Raw genomic sequence first — 12,297 nt, 5'->3', positions numbered from 1 at the left:
GACCCGTGGATAAACGGTGCTAGCTTTCAGCAGATTGCCCTGTCTCTGCTGAAGTTTGTTCGGCCTGTCGCCATGCAGAGATTTGTTGCAGACAGTCTGCCAAATGGGGCGTGGATAAATGACTTACGTGGGAACCTCGACATACATGCCATTGCGGACGTCCTAAAAATCTGGCCTCTTATCACCGGTCAGAGCCTGTCGGAGCAGCCAGACTCATTCAGATGGAGGCAAACGCCGGATGGATTATATTCAGCAAGTAGTGCCTATCACCTCTTCTTCTTAGGCCATGAGTTTCTCCCTGGTGCTGCGGAGCTGTGGACATCATGGGCACCTTTAGAAACAAAGATTTTTGTCTAGCTGGCCCTCCATGATCGGCTGTGGACTGCGGATCGCCTTGCTAGGCGGCAGCTCGAGCACCCGGATTGCTGCGTGCTTTATGCACAAGAGGATGAGAAGCTGAATCACATGCTGCTCGGTTGCTCCTTTGCCAGGGAAGTTTGGTACAACGTCCTACTCCCATGGCGTTTGCATAGAAGAACTCCAACCCCAACCGACACTATCAAGGAGTGGTGGCCGGCGCTAAGCAATGCGGTTCCCAGTAGAAGCCGTCGCAAAGTTAACACCATGGTTTGTCTTGTGCTCCGATTCATCTGGCTTGAGCGTAATAGGCAGGTTTTTGACAAAAGTGCTCTCATGCCGCATGTGGTCGCTAGTAATATCCAAAGCGAGAACTGTGGATTAGAGCCAAACTATGTGGGCTGGCGCGAGATGTACCGTAGCTTGTAATAGCCTAGACTTGTGGACTACGCTCCCAAGCGTTTGTAATCATCCTGTAAATGACCTTTCTTCCTTCTTAAATGAAAAAGCGCGCAATGCTCTTGCGTGTGCTTGAAGAAAAAACTTTGACTGCCATTTTTATTTGAATTTTTAGATTATAAACTTGAATTTATGCATACACTGTTGCATAGGAGTACTTTTGAATTCTATAGGAGAAAATGTTACTGCAATATAAATTGTGAACCAACCTGATTGGGTTAGGACGATAGGGACATCCTCAACCCATCAGAATTTAAGTCCTAGATTTGACATTGGTTCTTGCATTTTTTGGATTTATTTAGACTTGTGGCGAGATGCCTTCGGTGGGTGGAGACGTTCCCATCGACTACGAAGGCGCTTGTTGTTACTTCGTTAATCTCAAAATGACGTGCCGGCTAAGTCTATCGGAGATGCTCGGCGTGAGTATATGTGCGTGTGTGCATTCATAGGTGTGAGTGTGTGTACATATGTATGAGCACACAAAAATAGGCTACAATATAAACTATGGTTAACATTACATTTACTCTTTGTTGAAAAAAACATTACATTTACTCAGCTATGTAAATACTAGGACCAAATTAACTTTTCAGGATAAAGGGGCATTTTTTCAACTATTAAAAAAGGACGTCGATAAATGTCACACGTGTGGGTGTTAGGGGGTCTGCCCATACATTTTGTGTGGTGTATAAGAGGAACAACCCACACACCTACGTGTGCGCAAAACAAGTAATGCCCACACACCTCTTTTTTCCCTCCCGATCCCTCTCACACGCATGCGTGTGGGCGAAATAGATAACGCCCACACGCCCCGTACGTCAGGCCTCGTACCTCGTGGTCCCGCATGCCCCGCGTGACAGTCACTGCGCGCCCGCAGTTGCCATGGTCCAGACCCTCGTCCATGTTCGTTTAACTGCATTTGCCATGTCGCTGAACTACGGTTGCCATGTCGGACAACTACAGTTGCCATGGTTGCTCAACTGCAGTTGCCATCTCATGTCAAAAGTTCTAGATGCCATTTTTGGGCAACTGCGGCTGTTGCCATGTATGGTCTGATTTACTATAGTTGCCATGATTTGAAAACTTTAGGGATTTGCCACTTACTAGCATTATATGTATGGTCTGGTTTACTACAGTTGCCATGATTTGAAAACCTTAGGAGTTGCCACCTACTAACACTAAGCAGTTGCCGTGTAGCGCTACAAAAAGACATAGCAAAAACAACATGTTTGGGTAAAAAAGAGAGAGTTGCCATCTGCTTAGAAGCACACTAGGGCAGTTGCCGTGTACCCTGCAAAATACATGGCAACTGACATGTTCGGGTAAAAAATAAGAGAGAATTGCCACCTGCTTATAAAGCACACTAGGGGTAGTTGCCATGTACACTGCAAAACACATGGCAACTGGCAGCTTGGGTGTGGGAGGAGACGGGCGTGTGGGCGAGATGGCAAATGCCCACGCACCAGCCCTTGTATGTGAGTGGAAAGTGGTGTGTGGGCAAACTGCTGAACGCCCAAACACCAGCCCCTCCCGTGTGGTGAAACGGCCGTGTGGGCGACCGGGTGAATGCCCACACACCAGCCCAGTCCTACGTGGCATTAGAAACATGCCAAGATTCGTGCGCTCATAAACGGACGCGGACCCACGCGTGTGGGCGAGATGCAAACGCCCACACGTGTGGGCGTTAGTGTTTTCATTAAAAAAAGATACAGGGGCATTTATTTTTTGAGATCAGGATAGGGCCAAATTAATTTTCTACTAACTTGATACGGCATTTTTCAGAAATACATAAAAGGAAAGCAATAGAAATAGATGGATACGTATCCGTGGCTGGACGCAATTAACATCGAAGGCAAGGCAGCGGTACTCTGGACTCTGGGAGGTAGGAGGCGGTGAGATCCGCGGGCACGCCTTTCGAAACGACGAAAAGAAGAGATCTCCCCACATAAATCTCACCTCTTTCCTTCCCCTCCCTCCAGATCTCTCCGCACCCGGCAGATCCGACACCCCGGCGCGCTGCCACGCCATGATCTCCTCGAGCAAGCTGAAGTCCGTCGACTTCTACAGGTATCATTCGCTTCCCTTCCGATCTCCAGATTAGCGGCGGGATTCGGTGAATGTGGGGTTTGGTTTAGTCGGATTACTGTCTGTATTCGGGGGATTGGCTACGAATTGATGTTTTTAGTTCGAGCTTGGGTACTCGCCAGTAATGATTTACGTCTTTTTCTGGAGAACTGCATCCTAGATGATGTTCGAACGTGGTAATACCGAAAATGCAAAAATTTACAGTATGGTGTAATGGTGGTCGGTGTGGGCGTGTGAACTTTTTGCTGGCATTGTCCAGTGCTGTTTTTGAGTTTCTACTGATGAAGTGGTAACGTAAAGAGATTTTTTTTGTGTTGGCTGTCTGCAGAAAAATTCCTAGGGATTTGACGGAGGCATCACTATCTGGCGCTGGATTATCCATATTTGCAGCACTGGCAATGGTGTTTTTGTTTGGAATGGTCAGTTCCCAGTTTCTGTTTTGTTTTCAACTATACTGTACTTCTTGTCAGGTTACATTATCTTACTTGGTTTCAGTCTATGTAGCACAAAAATAAGTAACAAGTCTGTTTTCATTTTCGATTTGGTTTGTAGATTACACTTAGGAACACAACCATAAGGAAAAGGGCATTGCCCTTTGTTTATGTGAATAATTGGTAGGCTACTACTCGGTTTGCTGTAGTACTTAATTGCTACACCATTTCAAGTTATGTAGTCCGAAATAACCATTTCAAATGAACTTTTTTTATTGATCATCAGAGCATCAACATGGTGGACTAGATTATGAAAGCAACTAGGCTCATTGGAACCTAAAGCTGTGTGTTGGCTGAATTGTCAATTGTTTTGCGTGAATTGAAACTGGCAGTGTGATGACATATTGACATCACATGGTGTACTATTTCCTCTGGAACCAATGCATCACTTGGGTCCTCATTGGTTAAGCATTGCAATTCCTGCACTTGCTAGCAATTTCGAATAATGTTTACATGATCTTGCATTCTTGATCTTTAAATTTATATTGCAATATATGATGAGGTTACTTTCATCTAAATCTGTGTTAAATTGTTGTTGCAGGAGTTGAGTAGTTACTTAGCAGTCAATACCACCACATCTGTAATTGTTGACAGGAGTTCAGATGGGGAGTTCTTACGGATAGATTTTAACTTGAGGTGAGTTCGGTAGCATTTCGCGAGCATTATTGAATACATAGTTTAAACCTAAGCCTTTATGTTTCATCAATAATTCTGCTATCTGTTGCTCTTTGTTTTGCGGACACTTAATGGAATTTGTCTTCCACCTGATGCATCTCTGCTCTTCTAAAACTAATTACTTGCTATTGTTATTTATCTGTTACCAGTCCACAGTTTATATATACAGCACAAGACATGTCATTGCGTGTTTCTTGATGTTTTTACTCTTCTCTGAATCCTGTCAAGAAGCATCTGATGTGTACTTAGGTTAATAGTCTTGCCATCAACTAGTTTTTCAAATCCAACCATTTTTATTTTGTTCATAGTATAATAGGTTTGGCATCCATAATTATCTTTTTTCCTCCTAGTCTCCGTATGCATCTGAGATATGTTATTGGAACTGGTGCTCCATGTTTTTGGGAAAATATCAAGCACTAGCCAGATATTTGTTTGTTCGTTTGCACACCATAATTCGTAGTAAGCGGAATACACTAACACTAGCCTAGCCGTCTGTTCGGAGTTCAGATTGATATTTTGCCTAGCCGTCTGTTTGGAGTTCAGATTGATATTTTATGTTTTCGATGGGATGACTTTGTTAATGATAGGCAGCAAAACCTTATTATTCCCTTGATTGTTCACTATGGCTTCTGCATTTTGCAGCTTTCCTGCGCTTTCATGTGAATTTGCATCAGTTGATGTCAGTGATGTGCTGGGAACAGTAAGATTCGATCTCTTCCTACAGTGCTTTATATGTTCTCTTCTAGTTCCGAAAATGCAACATTATATAAAATGCGACTTCCTTTTTGTATGATAACCTAAAACGGGGAAACAGAATCAGATCTTATGCTTTCCGTAATCTTTTTGTTGAGTTCCTTGTTACGTTGCATGTTGAAAATCATTTTACAATAAATTTATGTGTTGGAAATTTTATCTTCACGCGGTGAACTTTAAAACTCCTGGTTATGAAAATCATCGCAACTAACCCTCTCGCTACAGAATTAATGTTATTTTAGGCCTATGTAGCAGCTAAGTATGCCAATTTGCCACCGGTCAGATAAAAAAGCTCCCAAGACGATAGAAGGTCCAACATGTGAACCAAACACTTGCCCAGACAGAAATCAGAGAAAGCTAAATTATGATACTCCCTCTGATCCATAATGAGTGTCGCAGTTAAGCTGCGACACTTATTATGGATCGGAGGGAGTATCTTTTGGCTTCCTCCTACCAGGACCGTCTCCAGAAATTTGGGGCCCCGGGACGAAAATCAAAATTGGGTCAAAAATTTCAAAAAGTTCATATGGCAGAAGAACTAATATAACTAAAACATACTCTCACGTTACTACCAATGATCAGAAACAAACTTAATTCCATACTACTCCTAACCTAGCTTTGTGGAGAAATAAATTCATGACGAGGATTCCATGGACAAACTCAATTTCATCCTAATTCCGACCGTGTCAACCTAACTTGGCGCCAGCCTGGAGTACCTATCTAGCTCCGTGAACAAATAATATTGACCTATTCCTAACTTAGCATCGGGAATATCAAGCTTAATCAGGTACTAGTAATCAAAGAGAGGGATGGGATTAAGCAGACGAGACAGTGATGGCTAGTACACTAGGTGTGGAGGACTGGGGGCAGCCATGGAGGGGGCGTCGACGATCCGCGATTACCGATCGGCGGAAGGCAGCCAGCACATGACGGCGTCCTGGGCGATTGGCAGAAGCGAACCGATGGGTCTGTTGTGTTTAGGGTTAGCGATCGATGATGGAAACATGGCCGATCGATAGATGTACAAGGAGGACCCATGGGCTGGCTTTGCTGCTGAGTGGGCTCTCTGTACGCTTTATTAGGCCTTTGCTTGGTTAGCCGCTGGTGGATTAAATCATATAAACCTAGTACTTGCTAATTTGGGGGCCCTGTGCGGTCGCTCACCTCGGCCTCCTCCATCGACGGGGCTGCCTCCTACAATCATCGCATCTCTCTCTCTCTCCCTCCCTCCCTCCCTCGGTCCCTCCCTCTCTCTCTCTCTCTCTCTCTCTCTCTCCAACCAGACCAAGCCTCAATGAGACTGCTGACTGCCTTCCTCGTCATTGCTGGTGCCAAGCTGCTAATCCGGCTGCTTCCATTGCACCCGTCACAAAAGCACCAAAAGGAAGAATGCAAAAATTACTCTCCCTGCAGAAGAGTTAAGGGACCAGAATGGGTATTTCCCTTAAATGTAAGCTACATAAAGTTTTTACACCAACCTTGAACTCATGAAATAGATGAGTGCCTCCATTTTTTTGAAGTTGCTTTTGTGTCAAAAGTAGGGGACCTATGTGAACTATGTTTGTACGTATGGAATAATTTCCTATTTTTTCTTCTTGCTTTACATAGCACGCTTTTTTTCCTTTACTAGTTTAACCTTAGTTTCCTGTTCAAAACATATGCAGAACAGACTAAACATAACGAAAACTGTTCGCAAGTTTTCAATTGATCGGAATTTAGTACCTACTGGATCTGAGTTCCACGCTGGACCTATACCCACTGTCAACAAACATGGAGATGATGTTGAAGAATACCATGGTGATGGTTCAGTTGCCTTGTCCTCTCGCAATTTTGATAGCTATTCTCACCTGTAAGTATTCAAGTATCTTCTTTATTAATAGTGAAACCTATGGTCTATTGTCAAAGATATTTTATGCACCAGCATCTAACTGCTAGACATACATGTGGATATTTAATTATTTAATTTATACTCCTTGTTTCTCTATAGGCTATAAACTCTAATTACTTTCACCAGGTTCAGTGTTGTCTGCCAATCATATTCTGTTCTTGATTTTTATTTAGCATTCAGCACTGTCCTATTCTTTGCCAGAGTCCCCTTACTGTAGAGGTTGATATTTATCATAGATTATATTCCTTTCCAGGTACCCTGTTTTGGTTGTCAACTTTTATGCCCCCTGGTGTTATTGGAGCAATCGTCTGGTTAGATTTATTTTCTTTGTGTTCCCTTTCACTTAGTGTATATGGAGAAGTTAAAATGGTTCTGATCAATCAATAATCCTTCAGAAACCTTCATGGGAAAAGGCTGCGCAAATAATAAGGGAGAGGTATATGCTTTTGCTCTTTTTTGTCCCTAAGATAGCTTGGGGATTCATGATTTTACGCTTTTGATTGCTATCCTGATTTTATTTGTTATATTCAGATATGACCCTGAAATGGATGGCAGAATTCTTCTTGGCAAAGTTGACTGCACTGAGGAAGTTGAACTGTGTAAGAGGTGAGTGTACTAATTAATTATTAAATTGGAGATTGATAAACAAATAAGGGGGGTTGATTATGATATACTTTTGATGCAATGAGTTTTCTCTTTGTCCAAAATTGAACTTTCTTCTTATTTTAACCTTTCGATTTCTGTATTAATAGACTGACATCACATGAATATGCTACATTGGAATCCAAAATCCTCGTTTGTCTTCTACCATGAGAATTGATTAATTTTGTTGTAAATATCTGTTGAAGTTATATGGTGATCCCACCGTCTTTCATGATTTACTAGTGTGTCCTTGCGTGCTGATCTTGCTGGTGTTATTCCTTCTAGAACTATTTGACTAAGAATGAGTTTGAAGCACCCGCAAAAAGTGAAAGAAAAAAAGAATGAGTTTGAAGCGTTTCCCTATCTTCCATATTGCATATTGAATAAACATTGCCAGAATTGTCTATTTTCATTTCCATTTGCTTTCTGTTTGGCGCCACTAAAGTAACTAAAATATTTCAGTTCTGCATATTGAGGGAAAGCCTCCCCCCTCTCCCCACCCCCACCTGTCTCCTAGTTTCACATATTGGCATTCGTATGCTTCTGAGTCAAAATGCTGATATGATATATTTTCATCTCTTCATTTTATTAAATGCAGGCATCATATACAAGGTTACCCATCAATTCGCATTTTTCATAAAGGGAGTGATATGAAGTAAGCACAGTAAACCTTACATTATATCATACTGAAACTGTAAACCTCATTCTGCCAATACTTCCCGTTAGTTTTGCCCCCAAGGTTAGTAAACAACCAAATCAACTTCTGTGCAGGGAGAATCAGGGTCACCATGATCATGACTCATACTATGGGGAACGTGATACTGAAAGTTTAGTCGCGGTATGTTATGAATCACATGGTTTCCAATTTTTCTTCTTATGTCAGTACAATAGTATCACATGGGTTATCTTTACTACCGCACAATATCCTAAACTTTAGCCTACCTGAGAAATCGTAATCAACTTCTTGAGGGAGAACTAAAGGCTAATTCTTTGCTTGTTAATATATGCTATTTATGGTCTCATAGGCTGTTCTGTACTGGGTTGTTCTTGATATAAGTTTTGAATCTTAGGCAATGGAAACATATGTTGCAAATATTCCAAAAGAGGCCCATGTGCTTGCTTTGGAAGACAAGTCCAACAGGACTGTTGATCCTGCAAAGCGACCTGCTCCAATGACCGGCGGCTGCAGAATAGAAGGTTTTGTGCGGGTTAAAAAGGTAAATGAACTTGCGAGCTAACATTCATAGTGCTAGCTTCTGTAGTGTTGGTGAGGTAAGCGTCTGTAGTACTAATAATTGCTGCATGGAGAAGGGATTCTTTTATGGGGTGTTTGATCACTATCTTCTCTTCACCAGGTTCCTGGCAGTGTTGTAATATCGGCTCGATCTGGTTCACACTCATTTGATCCATCTCAGATAAATGTTTCCCACTACGTCACAACGTTCTCATTTGGCAAAAGGCTCTCATCAAAGATGTTTAATGAACTGAAAAGACTTTTTCCCTATGTCGGTGGACACCATGATAGATTAGCTGGTCAGTCTTACATCGTTAAGCATGGTGATGTCAATGCAAATGTTACTGTAAGTCCCTAAGATTTGCCTACTTCTCTTTTGAAGTTTGCAATGCATCTAAGCTTTTTTCCATTGTTTATTAGGAGATAACATGGCATTTGTTTAAATTATGTCATTCTAGATTGAGCATTACCTACAAATTGTAAAGACTGAGCTGGTTACGCTGAGATACGCAAAGGAGTTGAAAGTGCTTGAAGAATATGAATACACAGCACACAGCAGCTTGGTGCACAGCTTCTATGTTCCTGTTGTGAAATTCCATTTTGAGCCTTCTCCCATGCAGGTAGGTATCTAGGTATTTTATATACTTCTTACTTGGTTCACTAACATATCAAACAGTCCATCTAAGCTGATTCTCATTTATCATCAGGTCCTGGTGACTGAACTTCCCAAATCATTCTCCCACTTCATCACAAATGTCTGTGCTATTATTGGTGGAGTTTTCACGGTGGGAACATCTCCTTATTATTATTTTCATACTATTTCCAAGAGCATTGAGTATACATGGCTGATGTTTGAACCTGTGAATTCTAGGTGGCCGGAATACTTGACTCCATCTTGCACAACACGCTAAGGTTGGTGAAGAAGGTTGAGCTAGGGAAGGACATTTGAACGATAGTAGATCCTCAGAAGCGCTCGGTTCCTTGCGGTTGCACTAGTTAGTAATTATTTTTGTACCGTTAGCAATTCTTAATCTATTAATTAACATATACAGCGGGAGGGGGTTGGTCTGAATGTTGGGGTCATGATATAACTGGGTGCTAAACTGTTTCGCTAAGTAAATGGGAATAAAGAGACGCTGAATCCTTATAGCTTCATGCTGATCTTGTGACCAGTCCAATTTCACCTCTAGAAACCTTAAAATATTGCTTTTTTAAGTAATGTGCTGGCGTTGCATGTTATTTTCTTGTTCTCGTTTTGATGTCTGAAATTCTTTGTAATGGTACCAGTCTCTAGTTATTCACTGTATGGCTGTAACTTGAGAAATGTTCCAATATGGTCCTCGAATACGAAGACACGTAAAACGTATGGTCCTGCATACAGTGCTGTTGTGCCCTTCATCTTTTAATCCCGCTGCACCCCAAGGCATCGTCTTCTCGTGTGGTGGCCTAAGGCCTGGAATGAAGAAAAGAAGAATTGGAAGAAGAAAAGTTTTCTCAACACGGGGAGGAAGTCCCTTCTAAATTGGATTTGTTATTGAAGGGGATTTTTAAGTATTTATTTAAAGGAATGAACAAACGAGGATAAGAGAATTTTTTTATCCAAGTGTACAATGCTACTCCCTCCGTTTCTAAATATAGGTCTTTTTAGAGATTTCAATACAAACTACATATGGATGTATATAGACATATTTTAGAGTATAGATTCACTCATTGGAATCTTTAAAAAGACTTGCATTTAGAAACGGAGGGAGTAGATGTTTAGGAAAGTGCTTAAAAAATAAATCAGGTTTTCTTAAAGCATCAGTGTCTATCTCTACAGGAGAGACGTCTACAAATAAGCATCGGTGCTCAAGGAAAGTCTGATTTATTTCTCCAAGCACCTCTCCTAAGCACCTTGCATTGTACAAGGCCTCGCATCGTTTTGGAGGCAGCTATATCCTGAGATTCCTAATCTCTTCCCCCACAAATCCCTAACCCTAGTTCTTCGAGCGAAGAGGCCAAAATCCATGGTTGCTGAGAACGTGATTGAAAGTGAGATGTTGTCAGCCAGCGGAAGCGCTGGTGCCATCCTAGGTGTGGCATTGGTGAGTTGGTTGACAGTTCTAGTAGGAGGTGTGGAGGCACGGCGAGTCCTGCCTCCAGGCAGAGTCATGTGCTCCTTGTGTGAACGCCGGGGATGAATTCTATGGAGGTGGAATTATCGTGGTTGCATGTTGTTGGCGACCATCGTCGGAGACTGCACCGGTGAGCTGCCGTCCTGCTCGACGTCCTGGAGAGGAAATTACTCGTCAGGTCGTCGCATGAGGTGGCCACCCCTTCACATGATTTGTGGCTCACATTCACCGACGGCGCATTGTGCACACGCGTCATGGAGTCATTGATGCAAGTATGGTCACTGGCTCGTCGATCCAGTTCTGCCGTTGGAACCACGCGGTGCGTGTGATGCCCTGCACGCTGGACTACAAGACCAAGGTAGTCCGAGGCGAGGGAGCCGGAGCGGGTAGTGACTCACAATCGCGTCCTTAGCTAGCTATGCAACGAGCTCATCTACATCATGCCATTAGAGGACAAGCGTGAGTTGGTGATGGAGGCATGGCTCCACGATCCGTCTAAAGTCCCCAAGGTTCTGAAATTGGAGGTCCCTAAGGTGCCGATGTGGAGCAAGATGTCGTCCTCCAACGATGAATGTGAGTCACTACCCGCTCCAACGTCGTCATGTCACGTCTATGGTAGATCATCGCCTGCTGATGTCCGAAAATTTGCTCGACGCATACGTCCCTTTTGAAGGCGAGGTGGCGCTGGCTGCTCAGGAGACTGTGTGCGTTGTTTAAGTCCAGTTTAAATTTAGTTGCAATGTGTGCTGTGAAGTACTTTAAATTCAATTTTAAGTGTGCGTGTCTTGTTTATGACCCGAAGGAGTGGTCTTTTGCAGTGAACAATATTGTGATGTTTCGTGCTCTGAACTAAATTTGATTTGAACTAGAATCTGTGATTTTTTTGGCCAGTTAACTGAATGCTCAGTTAACATATATGTATCAACAAATGTACAATTAACAAGTTGAACAAACAACAAAGATGATATATAATTTGGTCATACAACTAGATCAAGCATGCTTCTATCATACATCAACAAGATCAAATATAATATGTTTTGCACATACATCAACAACAAAGTTTTACTACATGATCACCAACATAACTTGACCATCCACTTTTTATGATCACTCCATGTTCATGACCATACAAAAGATCACTCTAGCATGCACTAAACTTGTTCACAAGATACATCACTATACCAATAGAAAAAAAAGACTAGGTAGTGAACTATTTGAAAGTACCAAACATGGATTGTTTGTTGTTCTTTTAAATCTCTCATGTGATCACCGAAATATCTTTTTTGTGGCATGTTGGGCTGCTGCCTGGATGAACTTTCACTCTCTGGCACGTTCCCTCTTGGTACCTCTAACTCATTGTGCTTCTTCAAAATTTGCTCCGCCTTGAGACCGTATTTTTCTTCCATGGACTGTTTCTTCGTCCATTCATCGGCTCGTCTATTCTTCAGTTCCTACGCTTATCTATTCTGCAGTTCCTGAGGTTGCTTCCTTTTCATTTCCTTAGCTTGTTATATGTTTAGTTCCTCAACTTACTTCATGTTATCCTTCCATTATTGATGCCTTGTTGTGTTGCTTGTATGCTCTTTGGCTTGCTCCTCCCAT

The 12,297-nt window shown here is 42.3% G+C and overlaps 1 protein-coding gene across 2 annotated transcripts; it reads left to right on the top strand.

Moving 5' to 3' along the window:
• The first annotated feature begins 2,572 nt into the window (after positions 1-2,572).
• LOC109746735 (protein disulfide isomerase-like 5-4) lies at positions 2,573-9,736 on the top strand. 2 transcript variants are annotated; one of them, XM_020305838.3, is made up of 16 exons: positions 2,573-2,695; positions 2,793-2,880; positions 3,227-3,317; positions 3,931-4,025; positions 4,707-4,764; positions 6,482-6,666; positions 6,959-7,016; positions 7,101-7,141; positions 7,237-7,311; positions 7,946-8,002; positions 8,119-8,185; positions 8,418-8,564; positions 8,703-8,927; positions 9,040-9,201; positions 9,289-9,366; positions 9,453-9,736. In XM_020305838.3, exons 1-16 carry the CDS (start codon positions 2,626-2,628, stop codon positions 9,528-9,530), a joined length of 1,575 nt encoding a protein of 524 aa, XP_020161427.1. In that variant the 5' UTR covers positions 2,573-2,625; the 3' UTR covers positions 9,531-9,736. The 2 variants fall into 2 exon arrangements, with proteins under 2 accessions (XP_020161427.1, XP_020161428.1); XM_020305839.4 differs by having other exon boundaries at positions 2,651-2,705.
• Positions 9,737-12,297: the final 2,561 nt, after the last annotated feature.

Source organism: Aegilops tauschii, chromosome 2 (assembly GCF_002575655.3).
Source record: "Aegilops tauschii subsp. strangulata cultivar AL8/78 chromosome 2, Aet v6.0, whole genome shotgun sequence".
NCBI lineage: Eukaryota > Viridiplantae > Streptophyta > Magnoliopsida > Poales > Poaceae > Aegilops > Aegilops tauschii.
Note: the sequence above shows the minus strand (reverse complement) of the source record. Positions and strands in the feature narration are given on the sequence as shown.

Coding starts and splice junctions, on each gene's coding strand:
- LOC109746735 (XM_020305838.3), top strand. CDS start 2,626: ATGGATACGTATCCGTGGCTGGACGCAATTAACATCGAAGGCAAGGCA. Junction 7,142..7,236: donor GCGCAAATAATAAGGGAGAG/GTATATGCTTTT, acceptor TGTTATATTCAG/ATATGACCCTGAAATGGATG. Junction 7,312..7,945: donor GAAGTTGAACTGTGTAAGAG/GTGAGTGTACTA, acceptor TATTAAATGCAG/GCATCATATACAAGGTTACC.